The sequence below is a fragment of the Coccinella septempunctata genome, chromosome 5, assembly GCF_907165205.1.
Source record: "Coccinella septempunctata chromosome 5, icCocSept1.1, whole genome shotgun sequence".
NCBI classification, from domain to species: Eukaryota; Metazoa; Arthropoda; class Insecta; order Coleoptera; family Coccinellidae; genus Coccinella; species Coccinella septempunctata.
Genome location: NC_058193.1, coordinates 27,434,518 through 27,446,598, shown reverse-complemented (window position 1 = coordinate 27,446,598; position 12,081 = coordinate 27,434,518). Strand labels below are relative to the sequence as shown.

General features: G+C 32.8%; 5 protein-coding genes across 7 annotated transcripts; 3 read left to right on the top strand and 2 right to left on the bottom strand.

The window, feature by feature from the left end:
- Positions 1–186: 186 nt before the first annotated feature.
- LOC123313819 (ras-related protein Rab-36) lies at positions 187–2,361 on the bottom strand. Of its 2 annotated transcripts, none has more exons than XM_044898857.1 (6): positions 1,966–2,143; positions 1,804–1,915; positions 1,164–1,228; positions 964–1,097; positions 701–902; positions 187–614 (listed from the first exon to the last, which is right to left on the bottom strand). In XM_044898857.1, exons 1-6 carry the CDS (start codon positions 1,997–1,999, stop codon positions 547–549), a joined length of 615 nt encoding a protein of 204 aa, XP_044754792.1. In that variant the 5' UTR covers positions 2,000–2,143; the 3' UTR covers positions 187–546. The 2 variants fall into 2 exon arrangements, with proteins under 2 accessions (XP_044754792.1, XP_044754791.1); XM_044898856.1 differs by having other exon boundaries at positions 189–614; positions 1,804–1,905; positions 1,966–2,361.
- A 150-nt stretch (positions 2,362–2,511) lies between these two features.
- On the top strand, positions 2,512–4,250 carry LOC123313818 (60S ribosomal protein L23a). The gene is made up of 4 exons (XM_044898855.1): positions 2,512–2,671; positions 2,991–3,218; positions 3,274–3,476; positions 3,798–4,250. Exons 1-4 carry the CDS (start codon positions 2,635–2,637, stop codon positions 4,185–4,187), a joined length of 858 nt encoding a protein of 285 aa, XP_044754790.1. The 5' UTR covers positions 2,512–2,634; the 3' UTR covers positions 4,188–4,250.
- A 716-nt stretch (positions 4,251–4,966) lies between these two features.
- LOC123313222 (bax inhibitor 1) lies at positions 4,967–7,082 on the top strand. The gene is made up of 4 exons (XM_044897990.1): positions 4,967–5,299; positions 5,528–5,760; positions 5,815–6,212; positions 6,979–7,082. The coding sequence occupies exons 1-4, from the start codon at positions 5,253–5,255 to the stop codon at positions 7,009–7,011; spliced, it is 711 nt and encodes a 236-aa protein (XP_044753925.1). The 5' UTR covers positions 4,967–5,252; the 3' UTR covers positions 7,012–7,082.
- A 1,279-nt stretch (positions 7,083–8,361) lies between these two features.
- On the bottom strand, positions 8,362–9,366 carry LOC123313224. Its single transcript, XM_044897994.1, has 3 exons — positions 9,196–9,366; positions 8,839–9,137; positions 8,362–8,778 (listed from the first exon to the last, which is right to left on the bottom strand). The coding sequence occupies exons 1-3, from the start codon at positions 9,239–9,241 to the stop codon at positions 8,704–8,706; spliced, it is 420 nt and encodes a 139-aa protein (XP_044753929.1). The 5' UTR covers positions 9,242–9,366; the 3' UTR covers positions 8,362–8,703.
- Positions 9,367–9,475: 109 nt separating this feature from the next.
- On the top strand, positions 9,476–11,817 carry LOC123313218 (LYR motif-containing protein 9). 2 transcript variants are annotated; one of them, XM_044897982.1, is made up of 5 exons: positions 9,650–9,699; positions 9,752–9,844; positions 9,895–10,639; positions 10,688–10,939; positions 10,991–11,817. In XM_044897982.1, the coding sequence occupies exons 3-5, from the start codon at positions 9,917–9,919 to the stop codon at positions 11,798–11,800; spliced, it is 1,785 nt and encodes a 594-aa protein (XP_044753917.1). In that variant the 5' UTR covers positions 9,650–9,699; positions 9,752–9,844; positions 9,895–9,916; the 3' UTR covers positions 11,801–11,817. The 2 variants fall into 2 exon arrangements, with proteins under 2 accessions (XP_044753919.1, XP_044753917.1); XM_044897984.1 differs by lacking the exons at positions 10,688–10,939; positions 10,991–11,817 and having other exon boundaries at positions 9,476–9,699; positions 9,895–10,063.
- The last annotated feature ends 264 nt before the right edge of the window (positions 11,818–12,081 follow it).

The following is a 12,081-nucleotide window of genomic DNA, read 5'->3' as shown; positions in this document are numbered from 1 at the left end:
CTTATAGTCTTACGAAAATCCTGTTTTGTGATGAGAGATAAGCAGAATAAGCTCCTATCAAAGCTCCTATTTTGCAGGGAAACGTAAACGTAGCAAATGTTTTGACAGTTGACTGTCACTGTCAGAGGGGAGGTCGAAGTCTACTTGAATTGTTAGTTGCCTAACATCCAGGTTGAAATTTTAATACAAACAATTTTGCTCTTTATAGAATTTATTGTTATTATATAGTAAATTACTTGTTTGTACAATCCAAATCTGAAAACTAACATTGAAGAAGGAAAATAAACACTGAGGCCTTGTTTATGCTGGCCCATAACTTGTTCCCTAGTCCCTAACTCTAGGAGTAAACTTAAAATTTGCAGGATTTTGGATGTTAAACTGCAATAAATACAACTATATATAAAAGTTGAGGTTACTGGCCAGCAGAAACAAACCTTAAAATCTAAAATTTTTATATTTCTCGAAAGGCGAAAATCCATAAGGGGTTAGGCAATAAGCCCGGCCAGCATAAACAAGGCCTAACTTGTAATTCCCTTCCGTTTCTCTTCAACTTCTCTTGCAATTCGTACACATGGAGTTACTTTTGGAAGCAACTTTTTTATTATTCTTGAAAGCTGAAAACCATTGAACAATGAGATCAATTTTTGTTATTTTTAGTAGAAAAAAATAATACTCAATAAATAAAATGGTTGAATCTTACAAATCAATTCTGAACCAATAGAAACCTTCTTGGGTTTCAATAATTCATTCTTAGCAGAGTCATCGAAAGCTAGTACCGCTATTCTAGCGAACAGTTTGTCTATATTCTCTCCGCTTTTCGAAGATACTGGCCAATATTCAGCATTTATAGCTTTCGCCATAGTTACAGCATTCAGCTCAGAATTCTTATATGCGAATCCACCCTTAAAATTGTCATATTATTACAACTCGAGCAATTGAAATACCCTTAAATAAGCTTTTTACCATCAAGTCTTTCTTAGTTCCAACTAAAAACACATACGGCAACATATCGCCGCAAGTTTGCATTGCGTCGAAGAACCATCTCCGTGTGTTCGAAAGAGTTTCTGGCTTAGATAAATCAAAAACGACAATAACAACTGAAAGCAATTTTTTATGTTTTAAAGATCTAAAGAATCATTAGTTCATCGTGGTGAAGTGATTACCATGTGAATTTCTGTAGTAAGACTGGGCTATGCTCTTGAATCGCTCCTGACCAGCAGTATCCCATCTGAAATATACCGCTTCTATTATTCAAATAATGAACGTTCAAAAAAACCCGAGGTTACTTGGCAGCAAATGCTCCTCCAAAACTTCCTTTCTCATTTTTTACCCTTGGAACATACCAGACATACCCTTGGGACCTCCAGCCGATTTTATGTTCGGTACGGACTTTACAATTAATTTGGCTTGCGCAAAATTTGCTTCTGCTTTCACACTTTAATTCGGCTTATACAAACACAAACTGCCAGTTTGCGCAAATAAAGTGAGCGTCAAAACGGACGTTATTAAGTTACAGTGACTGTACTGTAACAGCCATACCATCACCATTGTATAAAGAAAGACTTGTCCGTCACTGTATAATGAAATTACTTACAGTTACACTGATTTGATAGTCACTATAAGTAATCTACAGTGACTCTATCAATCACTCTCAAGTAATTTACAGTGACTATATAAAACACTGTAAAGTAATTTATACAGAGGCGACATCTGTGTTTGAATAGAATAAAATCGATACAGCCTTAATTTCAAAAGTTCATGAAATCAGATAATTGAAACTCAATATATACACCCGGTACTTACATTTGTAAATTGAAAGGTATTCCTAGAATATAAAACCTTTCTGTTTCGAAATCAACTCCTATTGTCGATTTGTATGAACTATCAAACATCTTTCTACAGAACCTGAAAATTGCTAGTATATAGTTTGCAACAAGTTTGAAATTTTATTATTTTTAAAATCACCTGTTGACAATCGAAGTTTTTCCAACAGAGACATCTCCAACGATTATTATTTTGCAAACCTTCATTTGGTTTGCAATGTTAATTTTAATTTTTTCATCATTACACATTTCTTTTGTAATTTCGCTAAAATCCAATTTGTAATAGGGTGTACAACACATTTCATAAGGTTTCACAAAACAGTCTAATTTTCTTTCGTTAGGAATTTCAGAGAACTCCATTTTTCATTCTCCCTGCACTGCTAATATTTTACTGATTTCAATGGAGAATGAATTTTATTGCATTTTTACAACCTGCACAGAATTATCATTAAACGTGGGCGACTAAAAATTTCAGGTACGTTGTAAGCATTTGTTTGTATGCAAGTTTATCGTAAGAATAGCAGGTGTTATCAGCATAGTTAATGAATTATGGAAATAGTCATATATTCCTGTGAGGCATTAATCTATTGAAAATATACGAAGAAAAAGGGTTAATACAATTTTCAAATTTTGTATCGTAACTAATATATGGAAATTCATATTTTTGGGTGGGGAAAAAACAGGTTGCCATCAAATAGTAGAAAAACATAAGGAATACCAGTCATAGATTCACATATTTTAACTCTGTAGTCTAAGCCGCCATCTTTATCGACAGGCTCCTTCTTTTTTGGTTATTCAATAAGGAGTAACGATGGCTCCATCGAAACCTAAATCAAGTGAAAAGCCCGGTAAGTAATTTATTTGAATTGTTTTTACATTTGAATTAGCTTCAATGAATAGGTATATCAATAATATTTTATTTCACTCATTTTCCATTCTGATTTTATTGAAAGTACGAAAGACATTGACCACGCGGATGAACACGTTGTTCCGTTGTGGATGTTATACGTTTTTTGAAGAAATACAATATTTTGTATGATGATTACAATTCGTGAGAATCTCTTTGATATGTCTTATGAAAACATCTTTGAATTTCTGATGATGGTATTGAAATAAATAAATAATTTGAGGTTAAGTTCTCCATTAACAACAGGAAATTATTTTCAGCTTCCTCGGCGAAGAAAGAGGAAAAGAAGAAACCAGCTTCAGCTGGTTCTTCGAAAACTCCAACTTCTGCTGGGTCTTCTAAAACACCAGCTCCGGCTCCAAAAGCAGCAGCAAAAGCTTCAGCTAGTGCAACTTCTGCTAAGTCTGCCACTAAACCAGCTGCTAAGGCAGCCAAACCTTCCTCCAAGCCTGCAGCAAAATCTGCAGCAAAACCTGCTTCGGCTAAAGGTATGTCCATGAAGTAAATTTACTTGTTAATTTTTTTTACAATTTGTTTTTTAAGCATCTAAAGCATCTGCCAAACCTGCAACCAAGGGGGCAGCGAAGAAACCTCAAGGTCAAAAATCTATGGAGAAAGCAACATCTAAAGTAGCAATCACTAAGCCCAAAAGAAATGTTGCTCCCAAACAGCAACCTAAAGATAAACAGAAGAAGGCTGCCGTTAAAGCTGCTGAAATCAAGAAGGCTGAACGTGCCCAAAAAAAGGTGAAAATTCATATTAGCAGGCTGCAATTGTGCTTCCCTTGACCATATCATATTTTTGTTATTTTCAACATTTCAAACTTTATGAAAATCCACTTCCCATAATGAGATAGTGAGGTTTCGCAGATAGTGGTATCATTGTAGTTTTTGTCTATAAGTCTTGGAAGCATTTTTTCTGATGCATTTATGATGAAACTTTTATGTGAGAATCTCTTTGAATGCAAAATGAAATCATCAAATCAAACACTGAATTTTTAAAAAACATACTATGGATTATTTAAAATCTTAACGTCTTCTAATGTATTTTATATTTTGAATGTTTAGGTTATTAAGGGATCAAGCGGTACTAGAGTACGTAAGATCCGTACATCAGTCCATTTTCACAGGCCAAAAACATTCAGGCCCCCAAGAAACCCAAAATACCCTAGGAAATCTGTACCAACTAGGAGCCGTATGGATGCTTTCAACATCATAAAATATCCATTGACTACTGAGGCGGCAATGAAGAAGATTGAAGATAACAACACTCTGGTCTTTTTGGTACATACAAAGGCTAACAAAAACCATATAAGGCAATCTGTCAAAAAACTTTATGATATAAATGTTGCTAAAGTTAACACTTTGATCAGGCCTGATGGCAAGAAGAAGGCTTACGTAAGATTGGCGAGGGACTATGACGCCTTAGACGTTGCCAATAAAATTGGTATCATATAAGTTAATTTTATCTCTGAACATTTGTTTTATACTACTGTGTATGAATAAATATTAGGGAAAATTTATTGTTTTCTCTGTTCCAGCCTGAAAACTGGAAGCAACTTTCAACTAATTAGAAGCTGCTCTCTAAAATAAGTATGTGGCTTTTTGTTTGAATTGAGTTTACCACAATTTACTGAGCTTCTAAAAAATACAGTGTACTTCTGGTGAATTATATATAAGATTAACTTTTTGCGTTCTTGACCCAGTTTCAGGGAAGTACGATAAAATTTAATCCTCCATTTTTCCCTTAAAAATAACAATTACAAATTGGAATAATTCTGTATCTCTTAATAGACATCCTTCAACTGGGCCTATGAATATGATTCATTGAACAGATGCATGTGATTGATTTTCGCCGAAGTAACTGATAGTCATAATAAATAGACGCCTTTCTTTGCAAAAACACAAATTAGCTTCAGAAACAGGACTATATATTATATTTTCAAATAAACACCAAATTAGCTTCAGAAACAGGACTATATATTATATTTTCAAATAAATACGTCTATGATAAACACGATGGACAGTTGACATGGTTTTGACAGAACTTGCAGAAAGTAATTTTCATTGAGGTTAAATTCATAGACTAGCTAAATTCTAAGTTCCAAGAAATGTCTAGTACGAAGTAATCAAGTGAAATTTGATTAATTTTTTGGGAATGACTTTTTCCTAAAATTAACTCGAAATTTATTGGGGTCACGGAAATGCGCCTTTTACAGCGAATACTTGACACGGAAAATCACGTGATAAAACGCACCAATAACTTCGCGGAAAATATCTGGAAGGGACAGGAATAACTTCTAGAATTTATTTATCTGTCTGACGTGTAGGAATTTGCTTGGTGCATTATATTCTAGTAATTTCAAGTAATATTGTGAGTTGTGAGCATAAGTTGTGAGTCAAGTATAAACAGCGAAGAAATAGAGAGGTTTTACACGAGTAATTATCGATCAATTCATATCGTCTCATATCAAGTGATACGTGATTTGGTGTTTTGTTCAGTGAGTTTGAAGTTTGGACAAAATGACGCCTTCAGTACAATCCTTTCTAAATTCCTTCAATAATAAATTGTGAGTATAAAATTTGATGAATAATTGTAAGAGTTTTTATTTGTAATAACCGAAAATAGGATTTGGACAAACAGTAATTTTTTAATACCCTGCGTCTTGTCAAATACGAAACGAAGGTCATTATGTTTGTCGTTCCGTCTTAGAAGTCATTAAAAAAACTCAAGTTGCAATCCTTATTACTCTTGTTGATATGGGTATATCTTCAACACATTAATTACCGTTTTTTAGGGAACCACCTGTGAAACAGCACCTGAAAAATGTCTATGCCTGCCTTGCAATGTCTACATTGGCAGCCGCTATTGGGGCCTCAGTACATATTTACACCGACATCTTACAGGCAGGTTTTTTATCTGCTATCGGAGGGCTAATATTTTTTGTTTTACTCATGACAACTTCTGATAATGGTGGAAAGGATATGCACTGGAGAGTTGGTTACCTATTGGGCTTTACATCTCTCACAGGTATTCACTTGTCGATAAAAGCATGACCAACTTAATGACTGGATTAATTTTTAGGTGTTGGAATGGGCCCACTGTTAGAACATGTTATAGTTGTAGATCCCAGAATAATTGTAACAGCATTAATTGGAACTAGCGTTGTATTCGTTTCCTTCACAATTTGTGCCTTGTTGGCTGAAAGAGGAAAGTGGCTTTATTTGGGGGGACCTCTGATGACAGCCATGTCAACTCTAGTGATTCTCTCTTTTGCCAATTTGTTTTTTGGATCTTTTATGGTTTTCCAAGCACAATTGTACTTAGGTCTTTTTGCAATGTGCGGATTTGTTCTTTATGACACCCAAATCATAATTGAAAAGTTTAGATTAGGAAACAGAGATTTTGTGGCCCACTCTTTGGATCTGTTTATTGATTTTATTGGTATCTTCAGAAGACTGCTCATCATCTTAACCCAGAAGGTAACTTACTCTAGGTAACTCCCATCCTATTTTCCCACCCATAGCCAATCCTTTCTATACTTTTTTTTCAAGAATGCAACCTTTCAACAATGTCAGTTATGAAAAAATAATTCCATATTATTTTTTTTTTTTATTGAAAATCATTCATTATCACTACATACATATTTATTATTTTTGAAATTTTTATTAATTTGCATCAGAAAAATCTTAACATTTGTTCAGATTTGTAATCATGAATTGGCTTATTTCTATTTATAACTTCATGATGTCACAAAATTATTTTCTATATGGAATGTTTTCATTTTACACTATCAGAAAACAATTATGAGTTTTCCAATAGATAAGCATAATACCTTCATACTCAAGGTTGGAATTATAATTACCTTGAGTTCAACAGGCAATTATGTATTCCAGACTTTTTAAAATTATAGTTGAATCAATAATAATTTTTGACAATTGAAAAACATATTCCATATCAGAAGTATGCCATAAATATTTTTTCAATTTTTTTTTAAGACATTTTCTTCATCAGTTATAAAAACTCCAAAGTCATTTACATATTACCTCTTCTTTTATCTGCATTGTTTTTTATTTCTGTCTTCAGAGCATTCAATTAAAAATCACTACAGATTTCAGCTGAAAATAACTTGTTGTATTAATAATATAATTAATTAATAGTTGAATGAAATTTATTATTTGAAGTTCCTCAAACTCAACTGCATTCCTGTTATATTTCCGACTTTAATTTTGTATTTTTTGTTTTCAGGAACAGGCATCTGAGAAGAAGCGTAGACAGTGATGGAAAAATGAATTATTGATTAAAAACACTTTTTCTTGATGTATCTTGTTCCAATACAGTCATTTATTTAACATTACCTTTTATTGAATATTGGTGGAATTATTCGGCTGATATTTTTATGAGAATTGAGATTTTAGGTAAAAGACTGATTTGATGAGATGTCTATGGGATATAAAGATTTTTTTTTTAATACTGAGTGGCAACAGGAGTGGTTTCTTTTATGTTGAAAGTTAGTTGTTAATAAAATATTACTTTTTATAAAACTTATTTCTATTAATACCCTGCTTAAAAATTAATTGATTTCTGTATAAATATTGATACATCTTTGCCAAAACATCTTAAACCTCAACTACTTGCCTTGCACCTTACAATATTTTGGCAAAAAGTTGTTGATATAATTGAAAACTACGATTTCAATCTCAATTCACATTCATTCCGAACTGATTAGAATATGGGTTGAATAAAAAAACACATTAAAAAAAAAGTATAATCTAGAAATATAAATTTCAATAAAAATTGGACGGATATCTTTCATAGTATATAAAAACAATTACAAATAACAAAGTATACCTTGAATGGAAGTAAAAATAATACAGAAATTAAGGTACATTAATTACAATTGGACATCCAGATATAGGATATATATCTTGGTACAACATTCTGTATGTAAACTAATTAATAATGCTTTTCCTTAACAAAGAGGTTAGGGTTGCGTTCACAAACTTACTCTGAGTAAGCTCTGATTACTCGAAGCGTTCACAAACGCACTTTTAGTTCCCCAGAGTATACTCTGAGCATGGCCATATACTCATACTCTACTCCCGGAGTAAGTTTGTGAACGCAACCAATACAGTCAAGTTTTGCAAATAAATAGGTTCATTTTAGCATCAGTTCTGAACCGTTTATAAACAGTTCGGAACTGATGCTAAAACAAACTTTATGTCAACTGCACATGATTCAGTTTTGAATTCATAGAGGGTATGTTCATAAATGATTGATTCAATTTTTAAATTGTGTGTAAAGAGCAACACAAAGAAATTCAAAACCAATTGGGAGGTTACAATCATTCATAAATGCCATGTGAAAGAAGAGGACTGTAAAACTGCAATCGATCTGTGTGAGAATAATTTCATTACAGGTGAAGAATTATTCACTATTTAACTGGAGTGCTCCTTATTTGATTTGCCCCATTTTTGAGTGAGCTGCAGCTACCTCATCGCCTACAAGTGATGTAACCAGCCACAAATTCGCAAAGTTGGAACTGATTCAATAGCCGTCCATATGAACTTTCAATAAGATATCACATTTCATAAAATTATTCTAGCACTAGGCAACTGCATTTTTACAGTGCTCTTCTTCTAGTGGAAATCCCTGTTTGGAGTGGCATTTTCGCAATCTGTATAGATTCTGCTTGTATTTCAATGGTTGTTTCCCTTAATAGATCACCTTTCATATAAATATATACATACTAATTTGCTTAAATACAGAAAAGGACGATGCTATAAAACTAGATTCATTATTTTTCAAAAAAGGTTCTGATATTTAGGCACAATGAATTCTGTATTTAGTTTCAGCTTGATTAAAAGTGAACCTTTAATTTATTTATAACACGAGTTCCCCATTTCATGAATTCATAGCTTTTCATCAAACTATCTCCAGAATTATTGAATTAAACAACACATAATGCACTCACTATAAAATACTGCGGGCTGTGAATATTGCTGCTAAAATAATGGACACTGGCATATGGGTTCGACTTGCGCCAGACTGAAACAAGATTCAAATTAAGATAGCTTGTTAATTCAATTGTAAAATAAATCAACTTACGATGATATAATAATTGCAGCGATCACCCTTGCAACATTCAGAACACCTCCAATCTTGCCACCAAATGTGTGTGCAATATGCCATATTGCTATACTTATATTTAAGGCACTTATTTTTTGTTGAACATCTTTTTGATATGTAATATTGTTTCAAGGCACCTTCTTGCCAGTATGGGGTACTACCCCACTTCAATTCTGTTAGACAAGTATCCTCTCCATAATCACATATTTTGATTGTATTGGTGCATTTTCCATTATTGTTTTCTTGGTTGTCACAAACATAACATTCTAAGGCAGAGGCTGAAAGCAATTTAATCAAAAATAGAATATATATTTTCATTCTGAATGGTATATTTACCAACGCTGACTAAAATTGTTGCTAACAAAATTGGAAACAGCTTCATTTTTATTCAATAAAATTTCTAGAAGACTTCCAATCTTCTAAATTTAAACCAGTCCTTATTAAAACTAATCAACAAGATGAATAATACACCACACCCACAGCCATATAATAAAAACACAAGTAACCAACTTGTTGGTTACATGGTTACTCTATGGACAAACACAGAACATCAAATATTTAGTTGTCCATGTTCTGTGGATACCGTGATAGGTTATTGCAAAGAGGTTAATTTAATATTTGTGTTCTATGGGGTTAATCGTTTGTTGTTGTTTCTGCCTAGACTTAATAAATTAAGTAATAAGTTCTTAAGTGTCTTTGCCAGGAATGTTTTCAAATGCTATAAGAAAATTTTCCTCGATACAATCACCGTGTCCCAAACGATTATTTAAATATCTTTTACGACAGTGTGACAAATTACCTTCAGGGCCTAAACAATATTACAAATTCCAAATAAAACAAGTACGATAATACCAATCTTCTGAATTATTGAAATTTATCAAATAATTTTTAGAGCTTCAAGCAGCATAAAACTGAAAGTGATCCTGAAAGGATACGTGAAATTATCAGAAGATCTTATGAAGACGCCGAGTGGGTTATAAAAAAGGTGAATTTTCATAATTATATTTTTTCAATATAACTTGTAGATTTTTTCAGTATTTTCCAGAAAAGAGCTAAAATGTTCCAAGTTCCACTGGCAACCAGTGCTTCAGTTTTATCTAGAGATGAGTTCTGGAAATCACTATTAATATATCATAATCGACCACATATTATAAATAGAAAAATAGCTGTTGCAGACCAAATATTATTTCATAAAATTGATTTCAATTGTCAGAACACTTTCAACATAACAGATGTACTAACCCCCCATGCTTTGAAATATGAAGTGCAAAGATTAGAAAAAGTAGATAGAGAAAATATTGGCCAGAATTTTTTATTGAATTTATTGGATACTTATGATAAAAATGTCAAATTATATGAAGAAAATATTGATACTCTGTATACATCAAATAGTGGTCTATACATCTCTGTTAGAATCATTTTACCAAGAATTAACAAATGTAGTAAATGTGTTGAACTGATAGTACTTGATAGAGACAACAACTGGGCAACTTTCTTCTCTGCATGTGTCGAAGAAGAGAAACTGAATCCTTTGCCATTGTTTCCATATCGAATAGAATTGACAAGAGAGAACTTCATGAGAATTGTGTTGAACAATTTCGAAGATGCTGATACAAGTTGTGCTGAATGGATGTTTAATTTTTTGTTCAAAAAATTGATAAACTGGACTGAACTTGCTGAAGAAGAGAATGTCATTCAATCCTTGATGAGAATACCTAAGGAGAAGTATTGTCATTGTTACAACAATTTGAAACAAATATATGGAGAGTCTTTGAGAAAGGTGAATAGTGAAGTGAAAATTTTCAGAATAATATTGAAGTTCTTGCAGGTTTGGTGGGAAAAAACAAAGACAGATCCACAAAAATTCATTTATGAGGATATTGCCATTGCATCCTACCTGATTTGTTTATGGCTTGAGGAATATAAAGGTGAAGCTAGGAATTTTGTGAACTTTGTTGACTGTGGTTGTGGAAATGGTTTACTTGTATATATTTTAAACAAAGAAGGTTTTAAGGGCCATGGAATTGATCTAAGGAAAAGGAGAGTTTGGGATTTGTTTTCAGATAGTGCAGATCTAAAGGTAGGAACATAATCTATGTTGACTCTAATTTAAAAAAAAAATCTCTTGCAGGTTGGAATTGTTGATTCTAATTCCAAATTCCCAAATGCAACATGGTTGATTGGCAATCATTCTGATGAATTAACCCCCTGGTTACCAGTAATTGCATCCAAAAGTTCTCCTATAACAAACTATTTTGTCTTGCCTTGTTGCCCATTTGATTTTTGTGGAAAGAGATATATTAGGAAAAACTCAAACATAAGTCAATATGCAGATTACTTGCAGTATATAAATAGTATATCAGAAATTTGTAAATTCACAACTTGGTTTGATAAATTGAGAATACCATCTACAAAAAGGATCTGCTTGGTTGGTTTGAGAAAAAATGACGGTTCAGAGATAACTTCCGATATCTTTGAAAATATAGATAGCCTTTTGAAATCAAAATTTGCCTCAAGTAACATTAATTTTGAAGCTAGGCCATCAATAGAGAAAGTAAGGAATTGTACTCAGATTGATCAGAATGTAAAGCAGAAAATAATTGAAGAAATTTGTAATTGTTTACTGCTTAGGGAAAGGTTCATCATCAGAGATAATGGTACAAAGTGGAATATAGGAGGTTCAATTCCTTTGAGTGAATTGTCCAAATTACTAACAAGGGATTATATGAATCATCTTAAGAATGAATTTGGTGGATTGCAGACTTTACTGAGAAATCATCGTTATATATTTAAACTTGAAGAAGCCGCTGTTTCCTTAAGGGAGCCCTATACACTTGTAGATACTTCAAAATACAAACAGAAACCTTGTTGGTATTACAAATTTCATCCTGATGGTTGTTTGTATAGTGATGAGATATGTGGGTATTCTCATGTTGAATAAAGAAGCATCCAAACTTTCTTTTTTATTCACTCTTCAAAGATAGCTATTCTGATCTTGTGAAATAACCAAGGGCGTCGCCAGACGTTGGGAGGGGGGCGAAATAACCAGCCGATTGTATAGGGTGATTTTAAAGCTTCATTTGTAGAAGGTTCAAGCAAAGAGGACAACTGCCCCTGCTCCTATTTGGCGACGCCCATGGAACCAACATTTTAAAGTTCCTCTTTGATTATAAAATAATCCTATCTTTGAATTGTGGTTTTGGTTTTTACACTGCTACCAAA